The 22,776-nt window shown below is 39.2% G+C and overlaps 1 protein-coding gene across 4 annotated transcripts in view; it reads left to right on the top strand.

The window, feature by feature from the left end:
* Positions 1–22,776, top strand: part of AKR1D1 (aldo-keto reductase family 1 member D1) — a 35,799-nt gene that overhangs the window by 5,400 nt on the left and 7,623 nt on the right. For 2 of the 4 annotated variants that reach the window (XM_057550598.1, XM_007177092.2), the window contains exons 2-7: positions 2,755–2,922; positions 7,465–7,581; positions 10,967–11,044; positions 14,776–14,898; positions 20,288–20,397; positions 21,080–21,245. In XM_057550598.1, the coding sequence (XP_057406581.1) occupies positions 2,755–2,922; positions 7,465–7,581; positions 10,967–11,044; positions 14,776–14,898; positions 20,288–20,397; positions 21,080–21,245 (762 nt within the window). The remainder of the gene's footprint in view (positions 1–2,754; positions 2,923–7,464; positions 7,582–10,966; positions 11,045–14,775; positions 14,899–20,287; positions 20,398–21,079; positions 21,246–22,776) is intronic. The other 2 variants (XM_028165241.2, XM_007177095.2) reach the window with 2 other exon arrangements.

The raw sequence follows: 22,776 nt of genomic DNA, 5'->3' as shown, positions 1-22,776 counted from the left end.
TGGCAACCAATTGGATCCAAACAAAGGAGAATAAATAGTAGGTCCAAGGCCAAAAATGGATGTTTCATGCCCAGGTTACTACATTCTTTGGATCTAAAGTTTTGAATTTATTTGAGTCACTTACCTTTTATTTTTGATCTACTTCCTTATTTTTTTAACATTTAAAATTTTGAAATATATAGAAGGGTGAATACTTTTAAAGCTAACATCTGAGTAACCAGCACACAGATCCAAAATTAGAATATACCAACCCCCAGAAACCCTCTGTGTGCCCTTCCCAATTCAAAACCATCTCTCCCTCAAGAGGTAATTCATCTTCTAACTTTTATGGAAATTATTTTCTTGCTTTTTTCTAAAGGTCATATAACTTTTTTCAGGTAGATTGCCTATCTCCTCTTCATTTAGTTGTTCTTGTGGGTTTTTATCTTCTTCCTTCATTTGCAACATATTTCTCTGTCATCTCATTTTGTCTGACTTTCTGTGTTCATGGTCTCCTTTCCACAGTCTGCAGGATCATAGTTCCTCTTGCTTCTGGTGTCTGCCCCCTGGTGGGTGAGGTTGGTCCAGGGGCTTGTGCAGGCTTCCTGTTGGGAGAGACTGGTGCCTGCCCTCTGGTGGGTGGAGCTGGGTCATGTCCCTCTGATGGGCAGGGGCATGTCCATGTCAAGGGGTGTGTTTTGAGGTGGCTGTGAGCTCAGTACGACTTTAGGCAGCCTGTCTTCTGATGGGTGGGGCTGTGTTCCTATCTCGTTGGTTGTTGGTGTGAGGCTTTCCAGCACTAGAGTGTGCAGGTTATTGGGTGGGGCTGGGTCTTAGTGCTGAAATGTGGACTTCCGGGAGAGCTCACTCCAATCAATATTCCCTGGGGGTTCTGCTACCAGTCTCTTTGCCCCCACAGTGAGTTATAGTCTACCTTAACCTCCCCAGGAGACCCTCCAAGACCCCTAGGTAGGTCTAGGCCAGGTCCCTATGGAAGTACTCCTGTGTGCTGGGTCCCAGTGCACGTGAGACCTTGTGTGCACCCTCCAAGAGTGGAGTCTCTGTTTCCCCCAGCCCTGTGGAGGTCCTGCACTCAAGCCCCACTGGCCTTCAAGGCTAAATGTTCTGGGGGTTCTTCCTCCCAATGCCAGACCCTCAGACTGTCACAGAGGGCTATTTTTATGTGGGAACGTCCCTGTGTAGCCTGCATGGATTTAATATTTTTTGGTGAGAGGACTCTTTTTAGTATAGATGTCTGCCACCTCTTTCCTCAGTGTATGCTAGCTGGTATCCCCTTGATAGGAGGTGTGACTGATGTGGTGACCAGAACCTGCACTGGATATTGAGCAGGGCCTCCCCTTTGCTCTGTGGTTGTCACTGCCCTGTCGGGGGTGGGGTCTGCTCCCTAGTTGTCAGAGTAGAGTCCCCCAGATCTGTTTCTGAGCTGTGTTTCTGATCTGTGGTGTGAGGTAGGCGGGACTGGAGCATTCCTCCTCTGGAGCTGTTCACCTATGGGTGTGCTCTGTTGTGTCACCTTCACCTGTTGTACAAGCTCTTAGATTACACTGTTGTTGGTACTGTTCTCGTCCCCACCTTAACCATGGGAATGCCTGCAGTTGGCCCCAGTGTCCCTCAGATGTTGTTTTCACCAGGCCACCAGCACAGATCCACTGAAGTCAGGTCCCAGGATTGCAGTAATCATGGATCTGGACCCGCTGTGTGCACTATGGGGGCAGCTCAGACTCTGGCCTGGCCCGACCCCCCTGTGTAAGTGCCCACAAAGCCTACAGCTGCTAAAGCTAGGCCCATCTTGGCTGCAGGAGCACTTGCTGCCCATTTAGATGTTCTGCAGGCACTTAGCTTACAAAGCTGGTCGCAGGGTTGTCAATTCGCAGTTAGTGCAGCTGCGAGGAGAGACTTCAGCTTTTCTTCCTTAGTTGCACAGCCCCTGGGGCTCAGCTGTGGTTTCAGCACCACCTCTGCATGTGGGCCACCCACAGGGGTCTGCTCCCGAGGCTGCCCTGGAGCACACAAGTCCGCCCCGGGGAGGAGGGGGATGTGGATGCAGCAGCGGCCGGGGTCACAAGAGCTCCTGCCCCGGTGGGAGCCCTTCCTCGTGCCCAGGGAGGCAGGGGCCTCATGTGGGGAGAGAGGCTGCAATGGCAGTCCTGCCCCTTGCAAGTCACTTAACAATGGTGCTTCGCTTCTATGGCGGTCTGGGTTTCCTCTACAAGCATTCCTAGTTGCGGATTTCCTCACTTCCATCCCTTCAGGCTGTCTCCGCACAGTCAACAGAAGTCTTCTCCCCGGGTCTGCTCTCCAAACCCCACATTTTAGCACACAGCCCCCATACACACTGGCGACACACCTCTCAGGCTGGGGCACACAGGGCTGTGGCGAGGACCATCTGTGTAGGTCTCACTCTGTCCTGCCTGCCACAGACAGGTTGCTGGGCTCTCCTCCCATAGCCCCCAAAGTTCCCCTTCTGTCCCAACTGATCTCCTCGCTGGTGAGGGGGCTTCCCCGGGTGCGGGAACCTCACCTCACATTCAGCTCCCCCAAGGGGTGCAGGTCCCATCCCACTTCCTCTCCTCTTCCTTTTCCCTTCTTTCTTTCATCCTATCCAGTTACGCAGGGGTCTTTCTTGTCCTTTTAGGTGTCCGAATTTGTCGTTTTCACTATAAAACGATGTATGTGCCAAGTGTCCTGATTAAGAATGATTAAAGAAAAGACACATTTCTCTTCTCCCCCAACCCAACCCCCCTATCATTTTAGACCCCTAAGGGGACCTGTGCAAGATCAGTGAAAATTGCCATTGACACGGGGTACCGGCACATTGATGGCGCCTACCTCTACCAGAACGAGCACGAAGTGGGGGAGGCCATCAGGGAGAAGATAGCAGAAGGAAAGGTGCAGAGGCAGGATATCTTCTACTGCGGAAAGGTGAGGTCTTCCCTTCACCCTACACGACTTATGTTCATGGTGGGTCTGACGTCTTTTCTCTGCTGAAGGATGTTGAACTCACCAAACCCTGCAGGCTTGCAGGATCTTAGTTCCCCGTGTCCCCTGCAGTGGAAGTGCAGAGTCCTAACCAGGGAAGTCCTGAGGAGTGAGTTCTTAACTGCCAAGTTCCTCAATCTTGCCAAGAATTTAGGGACTAATTAGCCCCTTGAAGGTTAGGGAAAAGTTCTTTCTTCCTACTTGGGCATTGATTTAAGACAATATGGAAGAGTCAAATCTACAAAGAAAGTAGATTTGAGGAGTGAAGGGAAGTAAGGAGGTGGTTCATATTACAATAAGCATTTGTCAAAACTTCTTTTAGGGGCTTCCCTGGTGGCGCAGTGGTTGAGAATCTGCCTGCCAATGCAGGGGACACGGGTTCGAGCCCTGGTCTGGGAAGATCCCACATGCCGCGGAGCGGCTGGGCCCGTGAGCCATAATTACTGAGCCTGCGTGTCTGGAGCCTGTGCTCCGCAACAAGAGAGGCCACGATAGTGAGAGGCCCACGCACCGCGATGAAGAGTGGCCCCCGCTTGCCACAACTACAGAAAGCCCTCGCACAGAAACGAAGACCCAACACAGCCATAAATAAATAAATTAATTAATTAATTAAATAAAAAAGATATCTTATTAAAAAAAAAAACTTCTTTTAGGAGGAGGCAGCTTTTTCTTCTGTATATGCCTATTTGTCTGTAGATCACTAATTTTTTTTTGAGATATAATTCACGTACCATAAAGTTCACCATTTTTAGTATATTCACAAAGTTGTACAACCATGACCACTACCTTTTCCAGAATATTTTTATCACTCCAAAAGGAAACCTCTTACCCACCAGTAATCACTTCCCATTTATCGCTCTCCCCCAGTCACTGGTAAACACTGATCTACTTTCTGTCTCTTTAGTTTTCCTATTCTGGACATTTCATACAAAAGGAATCATACAATATGTGTTCTTTTCTGTCTGGCTTCTTTTTTTTTTTTTTTTTTTTTTTTTTTAAAGAATTGAAAGTAGGATCTTTATTTTATTATTATTTTTTTAATTTTATAGCTACTTTATTTATTTATTTATTTATTTTTGGCTGTGTTGGGTCTTCGGTTCGTGCGAGGGCTTTCTCCGGTTACGGCAAGCGGGGGCCACTCTTCATCGCGGTGCGGGGACCGCTCTTCATCGCGGTGCGCGGGCCTCTCACTACCGCAGCCCCTCCCGCTGCGGGGCACAGGCTCCAGACGCGCAGGCTCAGCAGTTGTGGCTCACGGGCCCAGCCGCCCCGCGGCATGTGGGATCTTCCCAGACCAGGGCTCGAACCCGTGTCCCCTGCACTAGCAGGCAGACTCCCAACCACTGCGCCACCAGGGAAGCCCCTGGCTTCTTTCACTTAGTATAATGTTTTCTACTTTCAACCATGTTGTAGCACATATCAGAATTTCATTTCTTTTTATGGCCAAATAATATTCCATTGTATGGATATACCACATTTTGTTTGGATCACTATCTTTTGAGAAATTGAAACCTCCAGTGTTAGAAATCACTATCCATTGAAGAGCAATCAGAAAGATAAAGCATCATGATAAAATGAAAGCCAGTGGAAATATAGGATACATATTTACAGGCAGCCTTGCAGGAATAAAACTGTATAACTTTAGAGAACTTGTAATACAATTCTCTTAAGTTTTCTAAAGAGAACAAAATGGTGCTTCTGACTTCACTCACTCCCCAGAACCCCGTCCTCCCGACTCCTTTCCAGCCTCTCCAAGAGTTTGCAGTTCCCCAAGTCACCAGCCACTTATGGGCTATGATTTCAAGGGGCCATGTAGAGCCACTGTCCCAAAATATCAGCCTGAAGCTTTTCACTTTATTATAGCTTTACAACCTGATTCCTAAAGATTTTGTTATTACAGAGTCTCTCATTAGAACTCACCAAGTGTTTCTGGGGAAAAATAAACTTGAACTCATATCCTGAGGACCTGAGCCAAAGAAGCCTGCCCAAAGCTGGAAATATTTTTGAATTTATTAAAAAAAACCAAACTTTCCTTCTTATCTCCTTGGTAAACAGTTAAAGCTGTTGGAATACCTATCATGATGAAAAAATTGAACTGAATTAAATCACCCATTTCATTTCATTTCAAGGTTGATATGAGTTAACATTTACAAAGCACTTAAAGAGTACCTAGAACTAGTACTGCATGTGTTTGTTGAATAAAAATAGATTAAAGCATATAAAACAGAATTTTCAGTTAGATGAGATTTCAACAATACACCAAAAGGACCCACAGTAACAACAAAAACACATTTTTCTCTACTCTCACATTGTTTTCTCTTCTCTGTGCTCTGAAGGCAAGAAAAAACATTATTGTCCAACATAGGAAAAAAATCAAATTTTGCTAATTTTGCTTGCTCTTACTTGTGGCAAAAAATGTACATAAATTCAAAACTTTTTTTTCCAAAAAATATGTAAGCAAATTTGATGCTCCAGGAAGATGTGTTCATTTATCCTGAAGCTCTGGGTACCCTTCAGTATCCCATGTTTTATAGACCTCAAGGGTACACATGCTCCAGTTTGACAACCCAAGGCTTAATCTTTCATTACCTAACACTTCAGAGAACGAGTAATTTCTTTTTCTTGTTTTCTTATTTATGTTAAGCTGTCTACATTCCTTTTACTTTTTCAGCTTTATTGAGATATAATTGACATATGGCCTTGTATAAAGTGTACAATGCATTGATTTGATACAATTATATATTGCAAAATGGTTACCACCATAGTGTTAGCTAACACCTCCATCACATTACATAATTACCATTTATTTTCTGTGATGAGAACATTTAAGATTTATTCTCTTAGCAACTTTCAAGTATATAATACAGTATTGTTAACTATAATCACCATGCTGTTCATTAGATCCCCAGAACTTATTCATCTTATAACAGGGAGTTTGTACCCTTTGACCAACATCTCCCCATTTGTATTCATGAATAGCTGTTTTGTTTTGTTTTGTTTTTTCATGAATAGCTATTTAATTGTTTTTTTATATAAATTTATTTTATTTTTGGCTGCATTGGGTCTTCGTTGCTACACGCGGGCTTTTCTCTGGTTGCGGTGAGCAGGGGCTACTCTTTGTTGTGGTGTGCAGGCTTCTCATTGTGGTGGCTTCTCGGGAGCACAGGCTCTAGGCACACGGGCTTCAGTAGTTGCTGGACATGGGCTCAGTAGTTGTGGCTCGTGGGCTGTAGAGCGCAGGCTCAGTAGTTGTGGTGTACAGGCTTAGTTGTTCCATGGCATGTGGTATCTTCCTGGACCAGGGCTCGAACCCGTGTCTCCTGCATTGGCAGGCAGATTCTTAACCACTGCACCACCAGGGATGCCCCATGAATAGCTATTTAATTGTTGATCTTTGTTGGAGGACTGGAGGCTGGGGTCTCCCGTGCCACCATTTGGTGACATATTGATTCAGATCTTAGTAGGGATTGGCAGAATTTTCCTGGGGAAATGAGGAAGTGAACCAAATGAGAACATAGGAGCAGTGAAAAGGGATCTAAACTTCTGCAATAATTTAAAATTTCACCAGCTTCTGCACCGCCCATCACAATGTGGAGGATCTGGTGAAGACACATACACAACCATATTTCTTACTCACATGAAGCACACCTTTTATCAATGAAATGAAAATAAAGTACCAAACCAGGTCAGAACCACTAGTCAGATACATGTTCCCTAATTACACAATGAGGAAAAGTGAAAGTGCCAAGAGTCGATTAGGCAATTAGCATAGAGCAGAGGAAGACTTTATTGCTGAATTAGGTACTCTGTGGTTCAGGTGGATCTTTAAATCTCTGGTACTATATTTGGATAAAGTTATACTCTGGATGTCAAGTTATATCAGCTCAACCTATACTCAGATGACACTGCAATGTAAACATATTTTTGCGAAATGAAATGGGTGAATACAATGTGTATGCGTGTTTGTAAAGAATAAAGGGCTGGGGAATTCCCTGGCGGTCTAGTGGTTAGGACTCTGCTCTTCCACTGCAGGGGGCATGGGTGTTGGGGAACTAAGATCCTGCTGCGCGGTGCTGCCGAAAAAAAAGAAACAGTAAAAAAAATTTTGGGGGCTTCCCTGGTGGCGCAGTAGTCGAGAATCTGCCTGCTAATGCAGGGGACACGGGTTCGAGCCCTGGTCTGGGAAGATCCCACATGCCGCGGAGCCACTAGGCCCGTGAGCCACTACTGAGCCTGCGCGTCTGGAGCCTGTGCTCCGCAACAAGAGAGACCATGATAGTGAGAGGCCCGCGCACCGCGATGAAGAGTGGCCCCCGCTTGCCGCAACTAGAAAAAGCCCTCGCACAGAAACGAAGACCCAACATAGCAATCAATCAATCAATCAATCAATCTTTAAAAAAAAAATTTTTTTAAGGGCTGCATTATTGTTAAAAATAATAATAATAATGAGGATATTAGTTAACTATCTCCCGTTTTTTCTTTCAGCTGTGGGCTACACATCATGACCCACAGATGGTCCGCCCAACTCTGGAGAGGACGCTCAAGGACCTCCAGCTAGATTATGTGGATCTTTACATCATTGAAATACCTATGGCTTTTAAGGTAAGTTCATAGGCCTAAAGGTAAGGCCTCTGCTCTTTGGCAACCATGGGCCAACATCTATGTACGGGAAGCTCATTCATTACTTAGCACCATAGAATATTATGATGTTTTGTTACCGTAAATCAGATAGTACTGACCTAACCCAACAAATGCCAAGAAAGATTATGTGTAGCCAACTCAGGCCTGGATCCCAAGTTTCTAGATTCATAATCCAATGCACTGTCTGTTATATCATGTCTTTGCAGCTATAAACGCTCTTCATCAAACCAACAAGTAGTCTCCTACCTGTAGTCCACATTGCAGTTGTCCAGCATCCAGACACACCCTTCTTCCCATTCACACAGTCACGAAAACATCCCTGCACAACATAATGTAAAATAATAAATACAACTGAAAACCTACTCACACTCCACCCTCTCCAAAGGAAAATAACCCAAAGAGTAGTCAGATTTTTGAAGCCAGTTCCAAGATCAGGACTTCTAGGTGATATCTAGTCCTCTAATTCAAATGCATTCCTTCCTTGAACTTTCTCAGTATATGGACTCAGTTTAACCACCACCAACACACCCAGTATACACTGCTGAAGAGCAGCAGCTGCTTTAAGATTTCACTGAGGGAAGGAGAGACTGAAAAACAAAACTGACCACTTGTCCATGAGGTAAACCAGATCCTGCTGGACACGAAAGACAAGGACTCTCTGCCATCGCAGTGGCCAGAATTTCTTTACACAGCCAACCTGGCTGCCCCGTTCTGTTCTCTGGAAGCACCTCCCTTATTAACTCTCCTCTGTGGTCACATCCAAGATGTGACCTTAGCAATTACATATCCCAAAAACCTCATTTCACAGAAGAGAAAAGCAATGAACTACTTAGGATTAAAGTCCATCAGAATTAGGACAAGATCCTGGGTCCCCTGATGCCAATCTCATACGTGTTCCCTTATACTACACTACCCTCTGCCTTATCCTCACAAGCCTAATAATTCCAATGTCCCGTGGACTACAGTGATTTTTTTATGTCAGGCTCTTGGGATTTTGACCTTAGCGCTTCTCCGCACTCAGCTAACTTCGATTCTTATTCAAATGGCAGAGTTCTAAGCTGAGTCTTACAGATTTGGAAAGAACCGGTATTTAAAAGTGAGAAAATGAAATTTACTTCTCTGTGGCTGACTAATGACTTGTAAAATCTTTTTGGAGAAGGTAAATAAAGAAATTCTATTTCTATTCTTAAATAGGATCAAGGCTCAAGGACACAGAGAAGGTAAACTTTTAACAGTGAGAAATTACACAGTAGAGTGACATTACCTCCCAACTGAACCTGTACTTCCTGTAATTGAGAAATCAGTCTTTGAAGCCAAAATATCACTTGCTTTTTGAATCTCATGATTCTTTTTAAAGAAAAACCTTTCTCGCTAAAATATTTTACCACTCTGTTATTTTTTAAATGTAAAGTTAATAAGCAGACACAATTTCAGAACAACAAAGTACAAAAAATCATGATAAGACATTTTAAAAAGACAAAGTTATTGCTAAACAGGAATGAGGGTCAATAGCATGGATTTTTAGAGGGTTGAGTTATTCTTCTAATAATGCCTTACAGTCAGGAGCAGGAAAGGAGTAAAAAGACAATGAGCTTATCCAAATGAAAAGATTAGTAAAGTAAGCACAGTGGAACATCATAGAAATATCTAACATGGGTTCAGACTTGAAGAGGACTTAATTAAAATTTGGGAGAGTAAAAACTATTAATAGTAACAGAGTTCATAATGGAGATACAAGGCCATTTCAGGTCAGAAGTAAAATTAGGAAATGCAAAAAGCAAGAAATATGGAGGGAGTCTGGAGTGGAAATAAGCCTCATAAGTGTTGAGAAGGTCAAAGGGCTTAGAAATCAGAGATAACCAGGGTAGTTAATATGAATGATTACATGGCTTTGAGGAGAAAGGAGTCCTTTTCCTGCTCTCAGTGAAATAGAAGAAAATTGAGGTGAAATTATCTTTGCTAAAGAGGGCATGGAGAAATTGTTATCACCAGGTGTAAGTTTCATTCAGGTGAGATGGCAGAGCGAAAAATTAGGGGAAAATTTTAAGAATATAATGGATTTTATCCAATTGCTTGATTTTCAACAACAAAAAATTCCTATTATCAAGGTCTACAAAGACTTCTATGCCACCAACCAAATCCAGTAGACACTTTGTCCTCATATTTTATTTGATCTCTTTCAGCACAGTTGGCTACTGCCTCCTTCTTTAAACATTTTCATCTCATGGCTTCTATGATATCACCCTCTGGTGATTCTTTGACAGCTTCTTCCCTGCTAAACTCCAAATGTTTTGCCCAGTGCTTTATCCTCAATATTCTTGTCTTACTGAGCCATACTCTCTCTATAGGTGATTTCATCCAGTTGCATGGATTGAATACCATTTTATATGCTGAGGACTCCCAAATTTTATCTGTACCCATGACCTCTCTCTGAGCCACTCTCTGAGACTTCTCTGTTCTCTTCAAATATCCACTGGACTGTCTAACAGTCATTTCAAACTCAAACTATGCAAAACAAAACTCTCAATTCCTTGTCCAACCTCAGGAGATGATTACCACCATCCACTCAAGGAATCTAGAAATCATCTTTTATTTCTATCCCATTTCCAAGCCCCTAAGAGATGGGTCCCATTTTTAAATATAGCAAAAAAGGAGAAATCTGAAAGACAATTTGCACACCATAGTCAATCTTCATTGGGAAAGTATCATCCAAAAGTTAGAGGAGGAGGTTTGACACTTACATAGTGTATGAGGTAGAAAAAAAGATGCTGAACTCCTAGAAGGCCCAAAAAAGGGAAAGAAAAGAACCACGGGGCGATTAGCCAGACCTGAGAAGTAATGTGCTATGCATTTCCCTTATACTTAAGGAACATTGCATTCATCAACTATACTTAGCTGAAGAATTTCCTCCTCTCAGCCTTAGTGATGACCTTTGGTTTCTTATAAGAGTAAGAAATTTGCTGTCCTCAACTTTGGCCAGGATAGACTATCCAAACACTGAGTCTAAAAGTCCTAATTCTCAACTTTTACTTTTCTTTAATGAGAAATTTTATCATTAAGAGAGAACTTCGTGGCTTAAGAACAACAATAATCTGTCAATAAATAAAGAATAATGAATGCTGGGGTGAGAGAATGAGACTGATGTGTCATATATGTTGGACAAATGAATTTCTGGACAGTTCCACAGGGGGAGGGGAAAAATAAAATATATATATATATCTATCTTGAATTGGTTTCTCAGGGCCCGGGTATATTGGAATACTGACAACTTAAATTCCATCATTTCAATCCCCAGATATAAATAAAGTTAACTACACTTTTTCTTTTTCTTTTTCTTTTTTGACAGCCTGGAGATGAATTCTATCCTAAAGATGAAAATGGCAAATGGTTATATCACAAGTCAAATCTGTGTGCCACTTGGGAGGTAAGTTCAAGTGGGCCTCTTATGTTAAAAGACTACATTTTTAAATTGTGATCTGATTATTCCTATTCGATTTACAGAGAGTTGCAACCTTTACTCCCAATGAAAAGTAGTAGTCAGGTATTTCTAACCACGAGCAAAGATGTATAAAACCTCCACTTCTGGGTGCTGCAAAATGTTTGATTTTGCTTTGATGGAAGAGAAGAATGCCAAAGATAAGGAAGAGAGAAGTGTGGGAGGAAAAAGAAAGTAAAGGAAATAAGTTCTACTGTAACAGTAAATAAAAATATATAAATGAGATAAACTCACAAATTTTTTGTTTCTCAAATTGAATTTTTAAAAATCAGTAATATGATGTCTAAAAGAAACAAATGTAAAATAATATATGAAAAACTGAAAAATAATTCTGGTTCCATTTCTGAGCAGGCTGCTGGCTCTTTCCCCAAGATTATAAGAGTGAGAAACTAGGGGAAAATAATGAGAAAACCCTTATGGATTTAGGTGGGAGGCAGGTACAGATATTTTGAACTGGTTTGTTTATGAGGTAGTACGGAAGCTTTTACCTAGAGTGAGAGGCAACTCAGCAACCAGTAAGATAATATAGGAAAGGAACTATCAGAGTTATTTTTGCTCTTATTTCTCTCTTGCTATAGCCTTGGGACACACTCCACACATGTAGACACTTAGGACTCGTGTTCAGATGTCTTCAGGAATCAAGTCAGAGCAGCACTGAAATCTTGCACTTGTGAGAAGCTGATAAAAACATAAGTCTCTGCGTGACCTCTGGCAGTTGTTTCCTGCCTCTCCCAATTCAAACTCCAAAGGCTGGAAATGATACTCTAATATCATCTCATTCTAATAGACTTCCCCCTGTTTAGGTTACAGCTGAGGATCTGAACTGTGGCTTGTTTTGAGGGGTGAGGAGGCACTGAGTGTGTTTTCTGCTGTCTGGGGCTCTCCACCCGAAAGACCATACACTCACTCCTGACCTCATTGGAGCTAACTAGGATTGGAGTCTGGCATTCTCCTCTAAGGGACTGCCTCACAGTGTAGCTAATATCCTCAGGAGAAAATGAGCTCAGAGCCCAAAATAACAAGGCATTTATTTCACAAGGAAACAACATATCTCAATTACATATCGCAACAAAAACAGAACAGAGGACCAAGAACTTTTTAATTAGCCAATTAATATATTCAAGGAGATAAAAAAAGATATCAGCAATATGAAATAAGAACAAGAAAACATTTTTTTAAAACAAGCAAAAATAATAATTAGGAAAAATAAAAACACAGTGCAATAGATGGGATAAAAATAGAATGGATACAGAAAAGGAAAAGATGATCAGCTTAAAAGATCAGAATGAGGAAATCTCCCAATTGAAGAAGGAAAGGACAAGAAAAAATTTTAAATGTGAAATATGAAAAGCTAAGAGATGTAAATCATAAAATTAGAATTTCCAGTATCCACACAATAGAAGTCTTAGAAAAAAAGAAAGAAGAAAAAAGAAAAGGAAGTAATAATTGAAGAAAAAACCCAGAGATATTGAAAAGGCATGAATTACCAAAGAGGAAAGAGAAAGAAACCCATACCTGGATGCTTTATAGTGAAATTTCAGGATGTCAAACATAAAGAGAAAATGTTAAAACTTCCAGAGTATAGCAAACAAGCCAGTAAAGGAGACAAAATGAAATAATAAAAAATAATCAGTCTAAGAGAAGGCAGGAAAATAAGAAAAAAGGGGAAATGAATAGATGGGAAAAACAGAAAATAAATAGCAAGATGGGGGATTTAAATTCAGTGGTGTCAATAATTACAGTGTATGTAAAGAGCCTAAACAACCCAGTTAAAATGCAGAGGTTGTCAGAATGGATAAAAAGCAAAACCCCACTATATATTATATACAAGAAACTCATTTTAAATAATAAGACACACAACTAAGCCCATGCGCCACAACTACTGAGCCTGCGCTCTAGAGCACACACGCCACAACTACTGAGCCGGCATGCTGCAACTACTGAAGCCCGCATACCTAGAGCCTGTGCTCAGCAACAAGAGAAAGCCACTGCAATGAGAAACCTGCACACTGCAACGAAGAGTAGCCCCTGCTCGCCACAACTAAAGAAAGCCTACACACAGCAACAAAGACTCAACGCAGCCAAAAATTAAAAAAAAATAAATAAATAATAAGACACAAATAGGTTGAAAGTAAAAGGTTAAAAAAAAAAGTAAAAGGCTAGAATAAGATATACTAGGCTGACAGTAATCAAAAGAGAGCTGGACTAGCTATTTTAATGTCAACAAAAATTTCAGAGCAAAGAGTGTTACCAGGGATAAGGAATTTTGTTTTATAATAATAAAGGGTTCAATCCTAAACATATGCACCTAATAACAGAACTCCAAAATACATGAAGCAAAACTAAGAGAACTGAAAAGAGAAAAAGAATAATCCACAATTCTAGTCAGAGATTTCAAAACCTCTCTCTCGATAATTGAGATAATAAGTAGACAGAAAGTCTATAGAATATAGGAGACTTAAACATTATCAAACAACTTGACCTAATTGACATTTATAGAATACTTTTCCAAAATATAACAGAATGCTATTTTTCAAGTGCACATGGAATATTTCACAAAATAGTTCATTTTCTGAGACATAAAATGGATCTCAATACATTTAAAAATATTCTTCATGCAAAGTAGGCTGTCTGATGACATTGGAATTAAATTTGAGTCAATAACAAAAATATATCTGAAAAATCATCATATATTTGGAAACTAAGAAGATACATGTAAATAACCCATAAGATAAAGAAAAAATAACAAAATCTGAATCTATATGTACTCTATATGCTAGCAACACACAATTGGAAATGGAATTTTTTAAAAACAATGTTAAATATTTAGAGATAAATTTAACAAAATCTATGCAAGACTTATATAGTTAAAACTACAATATTTTACTGAGAGGATTTTTTTTAATTTAAATAAATGGAGAGCTGTATCATGTTCTTTGATGGAAAGATTGAATACAGATAAGTTGTTAATTCTCCCCTGATTCATGGATAGATTCAGTGCAATCCCAATGACTATCCCAAAGGAAATTGAAAAGCTGATTCTAAAATGTATAGGGAAGTGCAAAAACTATAATGATAAAGATTTAATTTACTAAGAAGATATATCAATCTTAAACACATATGTACCAAATAAAATAACTTCAAAATATATAAAGCAAAAATTGATAGAATACAGAAAGACACTGGTAAATCCACTGTTACAGTGGGAGATTTCTGATATATTTCTCTAAATTATTGAAAAGCCAGGAAAAGCTAGACCTAATCTTCTATATAATGCGTGTGTATGTGTGAGAGAGAAACAAGAAGGATCTGTATCCAAAAATAGGAGAATATACATTTTCCACACATACCAGACACATAAAAATTTTCAGGTACTATACCATAAAGAAAACTTCAACAAATTTTAAGAAATAAGATCATTATTATCACGCTGGTATACATTATGAAAATACAAGGGGAAGATACGATATACAACATTTCCCCCAAATCATTCAATTACAGAATTCCTGCCTGTCTCCTCCACTTTTCTTTAGTTCACAGAATGCCTATTAATATACCCAGGGACTTTACTTTTTAAAGAATTCACAGTCACCCTTATAAATGTTTACTCTTGCTTGTGTTGAGGTTTCTTTCTTGACCCATTGGCTTTTACCCTATAGGCTTTAGAAGCTTGCAAAGATGCTGGCTTGGTGAAATCCCTCGGTGTATCCAATTTTAACCGTAGGCAGCTGGAGCTCATTCTGAACAAACCAGGACTTAAGCATAAGCCAGTCAGCAACCAGGTACAGCTTGACAAGGGGAGGGAGGTGAGGGGGAGTGTGGGGATTGGGGAATGTGGGAGAATCCATTACTTAACAGAAAGAATCCTGGACTAGGAGTCAGGAAGTCTTGTGGTCACTTTACGTATATCTCATCATTAGACCGTGGGCAAGTCAATTTATGTCTCTTAAGAAAAAAGATTTGAAAGTTCAAATCCAAAAAGTAACCCAAACTTTTTCTGAAGAAAAATAATAATGTAGGGGGACAAAACCTACCAGATATTGACACACAGAGTATTTAAAATAATGTAAGATTAGCACAAGAACCAACATACAAATAAATAGAAAATAAGAAATACCTTAGAAACAGTCTCAAATAAAAACTTAATGTAAAATAAAATAGCACAAACTAATGACAAAGGAATTGATTTTTCAGTAAATAGTGTGGGGAAAATTGATAGTTATATAGTAACAAATATAGATCTTTGCCTCATGTTATACTCCAAAGTGTCCCTTTGATCAGGAGTTAAAGAAGAAACAAGAAATTATTTGTGAATACTACAAAAGAATTTTAGTTTTCTGGAACTATGGATAGAAAGGGAAGCCATGGGGAAATTATAAAGAAAACCAATACATGTAATAGTATAAAAATGTTAAACCCTAAAAATATTAGAAACAAAGAGCAAACAAAATTAGATGATTATATTTAAAAATATAATAGAAAAAGGGGATCATGTCCTTACGAATTAAAAGCCTAATAAAAATCAATGAGAAAAATACTAAGGCTCAAAAGAAATGAACAGAAATTCACAGAAGACAGATTGCAAGACTGGTAAACATATGAAAAATATTTAGCTGCTCTAGTAATTATGGAAATTTAAATTTAAGTGTAATTTTGTATTGTGTATCAAATTAGCAAAGTTTCTGTTTTATTTTTTAATATAGTGTTCCATGTAAGCAAGTGATGGAGTGCTGGCAAATGCAAATTGGTTCCTTCCTGAAAAGCAATTTTGCAATAAGTAGCAAGAGCCTTAAAAAGTGTTTAGTTTTTGATTTCTAGGAATCCATCCTTGTGAAAAAAAAATCAGAACACCCATATGTGTGTTTGTCACAGCACTTTACGTGTGTGTTGCAGCACCGTTTATCATGGCAAAAAAAAAAAAAAAAAAAAAAAACACCAAAAAGGAAACAAATATGAAAAATTCAGGGAATGTTTACATAAACTTTAAAACATTTATAATATGTGAAATCTTAACAAAAAATGATCTTGAATCACTCTTGAGGAAAAGAGAAATGGCCACGATATTAAGTGGAAAGACCAGTATACAAAACGTAATACAGTATGAAGGTGATTATATTATTTAAAAAGTGCAAATATTGGAAAGAAATATATCAAAATGCTAACCATGGCTATCTCTGGCTGTGAATTTTACAAGTAAATTCTGTTTTCTTCTTTATGCTTTTCTGTATTTCAAGTCTTCTGCAGTGAGCATATATTACTCTTATAATCACAACAAAATACTATTGTTAAATGGGGATATGACATCCTCTTCCCCCTACTTCATAAAACATTAAGAAGCTGCACTAAAAAATGCTCTTGGAACTGGTAAATATTCACAAACTTGGATTATGGTGGACTTGTTTATTGAATTCATTGTTATTAGAAACTCAAAAGGATTCATAACAGAAAAAATGAATTACCTACATCATGACAGTAGCTCACAGCTAAATAGAAGTGTTGCCATATTTAGAAGTACCACTTCCGAACTGATACCTCAGCTAGTACTATATCATATGCTCTCAGGAACAGAGAGCAACTACCTTTGCCTTCCTCATTGATCTCAATCCATCCCTATATTCTTAATCAATCCCCTACCCAGCATATCCTTCACATCTCCTTCCTGCACCCCTAAGAACAATATTTTGTTCTAAAAATGTTGAAGTGACAAGCAGCTTTCTTCTTACAAATGCACAGAGACAGATGGTGATTTTCGACCTGAGAATGAAAAATAGTGAAAATTTGACAGTGTGTTTCCTCATGCCAAGGAGGAAATACCCTGATCTGTTGGCACAAGAATGTCGATCAGCTTCACAAATATACCCTGAAAGAGAAGCAAGGCTTGTTGGAAGATCATAGCCTGAACCTATTCATGTGTCCTGTGGTGTCTGAAAGCAGAATATGTCAAAACTCTAGAGCTGGCACAGATCAAAGTGCAGGTCTCCCAGCCACCAGCCATGACCCTATGCCCTGGTAGGACCATCTCTACTCCAGAGATACAAAATGAGCAGCTTTCAACCCAGGAATACGGTGAGCATATTTCGGGCATTAGACAGAGTGGACACATTTCATGTGCAAGGGATACATACCTGAAGGCCTTGCCTGATTCAAAATTCACGTATTTCTAAACTAATTTTCCCATTAGACTAAATCTAACGTAAAATTTGCAAATTTTTGCATTTTTCATTGACTTCATGAACAAATTGACATAGAATATAACCTCACTCTATACTCATTCTCAGAGCCTGAGCAATCCAAGATTCCTTAGTACTCCCTATGATGTCCATCTGAAGCAATGTCCGTCCAGGCTCCGCCCCTGGCTTAGACTGCCTGAAAGCCTTCCTAGCGTCATACAGTGCTCTCCCAGCCCAGTTCAAAGGGGACTGTGGACCTATCTCAAGCCATTTAATCTCATACAAAGTTCCAACACCTAACTCTAGGAACGAAGGAAAGAAGGGAGGTAAGGAGGGATGGAGGGAAGGAAAGAAGAAGGGAAGGAGTAAGGAAACTTTCCACATTCTTCAGTTTTTCCTGATCCTATTCACCATGCCTAACTCACAGGTGTTCTGACAGAAATTAGTAAATATTTGTTGAGTGACTTCATTAATGAAATGAAAATTCAATGCAGTTTTTCATGGAAAGACAGAAGAGGTTGGGTTAATTAATGAAAGGACTTTTGCTATTTTCCTTCATGGATTCTGCCCAGCTTCTTAACCTCACCCTGTGAGATTTTGATATCTAAAACTACAGCATTACCAAAGGGTGTTGTAAAACCCCGGACACACCAAGATGCTGACAACTTACATCAGTTTTACATAGCAAACAAGGAAAAGTAAATACTGCAGCTCCACTGGCTCATTCACAAAGGGCTCTAAGCAGTCCCTAGCAAAGAAGGAAGGCAAGTGTGCTTAGGTACCCTCCTCCTTAGAAATAAGGATGACATCAAGGCCCTGCAACATCAGGAACCATCACCACCCTCTACCTTAAACTGAGCATCGGGTCCCAGCCAGAAATGACCAGCTGTACCCCATATGAAGCCCAGCCTACAACAGTCTGCAGCATCAAGAGTGATGTTTCCTAAGATTCTGGCTTTGTCCTCTCTGTATAACTCTTGTTTTCACTCATTCAACAAATGGTCATCAAGCACCTGCCTTATGCCAGGCACTGTGCTAGGTTCTAGGCATGCAAAAGTGACCAAAGACAGATATAGTCCTTGCTCTCGTGGATCAGACATTAATGAAGTCAGGAAAGTTATATGTAATTGGAAACTGAGACAGATGCTCTGAAGGGAAGGAATGTGACTCTCTGAGGTCATACGCACTTGGGTCATGTTAGCCTACCCACTCCCACCCCCACCCTCACCTCCATCCCGAGAATTTCCTTCACTGAGTGGTCCTTTAGCGATATGCCCTCAAGTTTTTTATCAAAAAACGATCTATGCAAAGATCTTTGTTATATTACATATTATATTATATATTTGAGTTTATATTACATTAACTCACATTTTTTGTTGAGTACGGGTTTCTAGTATGTTGCCCAAAGCAACTTTCTGTAAACTCCTGAATTTGTTCACAGAATGGATATTCACATACCTGTTTGTTTTATTTTTTAATTGTATTAGCCTTATTATGTATACATTTTGTATTATATATATACACACACACACACACACACACAAATACACACACATATATATGTATATAGGTAAATACACATGCTGTATACACATGTGCATATACATATTTAGGCCAGAGACCATAACAGCACTCCAACTGATTAGAAAGGAGTCCCTGTGGGGAAAATTAAATGTGTTTGGAGCAAGCAGGCAGGCATGAAAGTAAGGAATTCACACTTAGTCTTTAAGCAATGACGTGACATGATAAAAAAAAAATGTGTTTGAAAAGATTAGTGTACCAATAAGATGGAAAATGAGAAAGAGACCAAAGGGGGAGAGTGATGCTAGGAGTGGGAGAGGGTAAGGGAAGGAAATACAGTCCACCCTCCATATCCATGGATGCAGAACCCGCAAATACAGAGGGCCCACTGTACTACACCATTTCACAGAATGGACTTGAGCATCTGCGGATTTTGGTGTTCGCTGGGGTGGGGGGGTGTGTCCTGGAACCAATCCTATGCGAATACCTAGGGACTACTGTACTATGGACACTGTGTGTCACTTTTTAGAATTAAGAAATGTTCCCAATTGGGGGAGAAAATAAAAGTGTCTTAGGGAAAAGGAGGGATCAAGATTATGAGGGGGCAGGGGAAAAAGAAGAAATGGGAGAAACTGACAAGGGGGAAAAAAAAGTTTATCAAATTAGAAAAAGGAAAGAAGAGCCACCTCTAAGAGCTCCAGTTTACCATTCCACTTCATCAATAGCATTTTCTTGTGCCTTCTAGAAATGTAACTTGTCAAGTATTTAATACTTTAGATAGTGAAAATAATATATACTTAAAATATTTTAATTAAGACTTGGTTGATTTTAATTAAAAAGAAAACAAACACGTAGGTCAAAAACTACCATAGTGTTTAAGAAGAAACTTTGAGAAGAACTTTTGTTGACACATGTATTTATAGTGCAGGAATCCTGTCAATATGATACAGAAAATGAAACTAGGCCTACACTTGGTGGTGTAAAGAACTCTCCACCGAGAAGACAAAATTCATCTGTAAATTTAGTTTTATACATACTCTATCTCTTGTGAAAATATTCTTAGATGTTTGATAGTGAGGGACAGAGGGCTTCTGCAACATGTCACTTCTATTTACCAAGACTGTAATGTGAACCTTGAGACTGTGTTTGTTATGGAAAATTGTATTTGCTAGAATATTTACTATAAATAATTGAGTCTGTTTACTTAAAGTTTTAAACTGATAGCTGTAAAAATTGAATTTGTCCCCCAATTATTTTAGGATTAACCCACAGATGGTGACCTCACTAACCTTGTTTTAATTCATCTCACCCATATATGAACAATGTAAACTTCCTTGTTGGGAAAAATATTTAAGATTTGCCTTGCTATCCAGAATACTTTGCAATCGATTTTATTGAAGAACTTTTTACAGACTATATAAAATTGCATTCATCCAAAAGCCCTTAATTTTGTGCTCTGCTCTCCAATGCAACCACATAGGTTGAATGCCATCCATATTTCACCCAGCCAAAACTCTTGAAATTTTGCCAACAACATGACATTGTCATTATTGCATACAGCCCTTTGGGGACCTCTAGGAATCCATCCTGGTAAGTAATGCTGTCTGTCTCCTCAGGAAGTATATTTCCTTTGGTGTAGAGTATGAGGCTAATGTAAATTGCTTGACTGAAATGACTCTGTTCAGCTGTGTGATCTTAAGGAAGTAATTTCTTCAAGTCATTCTCCACATATGCAAATTAGAGCTAACAAAACCTTCCTCACTGAGGTGTTGTAATAATTGATTAGACTCTATCTGTGAAAGTGCCTACCAGTACCTTATTTGACAAAGAGTCTCTATGGCCATATTCTGAAATTTTTGAATTTTTAAAATTTCTGTATTCAGTGGCAACACTTCACATTCCACAGACTTAAGTAGAAATTTTTCTACTCTAAGATGATTCCAAGAGTTGTGCCTTTGTTTCTTCTACTTCAGTCTTCTTGCCTTCCCCTGTATGCCTACTTCCAACCCCATTCTCTCTATAAGATCCATCAAAGCAATATTATTTACCCTCTGGAAGAGGCAGCTCTGTGAATCTGCCTGTCTTGATCTTCCCATACTAAGAGCAAGTCTTCCGAATACTCTGCACTCAGAGAAGTTGGTTACAGGTGACCTGAAGTGTTCTGGATAGGTTACCAGGTGAATGGGGGTCAGAGGAGGAGGGTGATTGGTAAACCACTGGTTCTCATTACTCGGACTAAATATGATGCATGTTTCGATTTTTTTTTTTAAAGGGTGAATGTGTCTTCCCCACCTTTGTTAAAGGACGCACTTCTAAACTCACTGGGGAAAAAATACAATAAGACAGCAGCTCAAGTTGTTTTGCGTTTCAACATCCAGCGAGGAGTGGTTGTCATTCCTAAAAGCTTTAACCCTGAAAGGATCAAAGAAAACTTTCAAGTAAGAGAACTGCTTCTGGAAATGTAAAAAGTAGGGTATTTTTTTTTTTTTTTAGAGAATTTTGTGTTCAGATTAATAAGAAAGTTGCAATGCCTTCATATGTCATTTTATACCAGCTCCCTGACCCACTCCGCCCATACCTGGATTTAATTTTAGCTGAATTTGAGACAATTCCTAGTAATTCAGGGATTTCTTTGCTGCTTGTAGGCTACCTAGCTCCCTTATTTCTTCTGTTTCCTTACCTATTGACTCTGGACACTACCTACTCCCTTCCCCACCAGCACAGCAGGAATAGAAGGTATAGAATTTGAAATTCATAACAGTCAACTTTCCACCTTCTTAATGGCTCTGGAAAAAGTCAGGGACAAATTTGGAAATTATTGAAGAGGATCATTTAGACTTCATAAATGCCAACCCCCTTTGTTTCCTCTATAAGTAATCTGTAATCAGCATTATAAATTATAGGTGAGAAAAGAGGCCACTAGACAATGGAGTGATTAGTTTACTGTGCTACTTCCAAAGAATAAACTGCTAGGTAAATGCAGCCATAGAAAAGTACCATGTAAAGTTAATCAGTTACCCATCAGTTAATAATTTAAATTTCAAAAGTAAGTTGTTTTTTGTCTTACTCATAATTAAAGATAAAAATGAGATAGTATTTATCCCCTCAGATAGGAAAATAATCAGAATGTTAACAGTGTGTGGGAAAACAGGCAGTTTCATATAATACTATTAGAAACATAAATTGATGTAAGATTTGGAGAAGGATGTCATTTTTCCAGATCCATCAAAATTCAAACATACATGTCCATTGACCCAACAATCTTTTCCCAAAGATGTATTTGCATATTCATGGACACATATACAGATGTTTATTACAGCATACTTTATCAGCTAAAAAAAACTGGAAACAATTTTCAATAGGATATTGTAAAACAAATTATGATATATTTGTACAATGAAATAGTATATAGGCATTTTTATTTATTTTTCTTTTTTAACAGAACTCTACTGAGGTGTAATTGAAATGCAATGAACTGAACATAAAGTATAAAATTGGAAAAGTTTTGACATATGTACACACCCATGAAACCATCACCACAATCAAGATAATGAACATATCTAGCACCTCCAATAGTCTCTTCATGCCCTTTTATAATCTATCCCTCCCAGTCCCCAATCCCAAGCAAGCACTGATTTGCTTTCTATCCCTATAGGCTAGTTTGCATTTCCTAGAATTTCAAATAAATGAATTCACACAGTATGTGTGCTTTTATATCCATTTTTAAATAATAAAGTGAAAATATAAGTACTGACATGGAAGACATCCATGATATTAGACAATTATCTTCAGAGCTTTTTTGCTACCACATGAAGGAATGGAATTCAAACTTACCAAAGAAAAAGAGACATAATTTATTGGCTCTCATAACTGGAAAGTCCAAGGGTAGGTCAGACATGACTGGACACAGGTATTCAAATGATTTATAAAAGGATTGAGTTCTCCCCACCCCCTTTCCCCACATGGTGG

The sequence above is a fragment of the Balaenoptera acutorostrata genome, chromosome 7 (assembly GCF_949987535.1).
Source record: "Balaenoptera acutorostrata chromosome 7, mBalAcu1.1, whole genome shotgun sequence".
NCBI lineage: Eukaryota > Metazoa > Chordata > Mammalia > Artiodactyla > Balaenopteridae > Balaenoptera > Balaenoptera acutorostrata.
The sequence above is the reverse complement of the archived record's forward strand: the minus strand, read 5'-3'. Positions and strand labels throughout refer to the sequence as shown.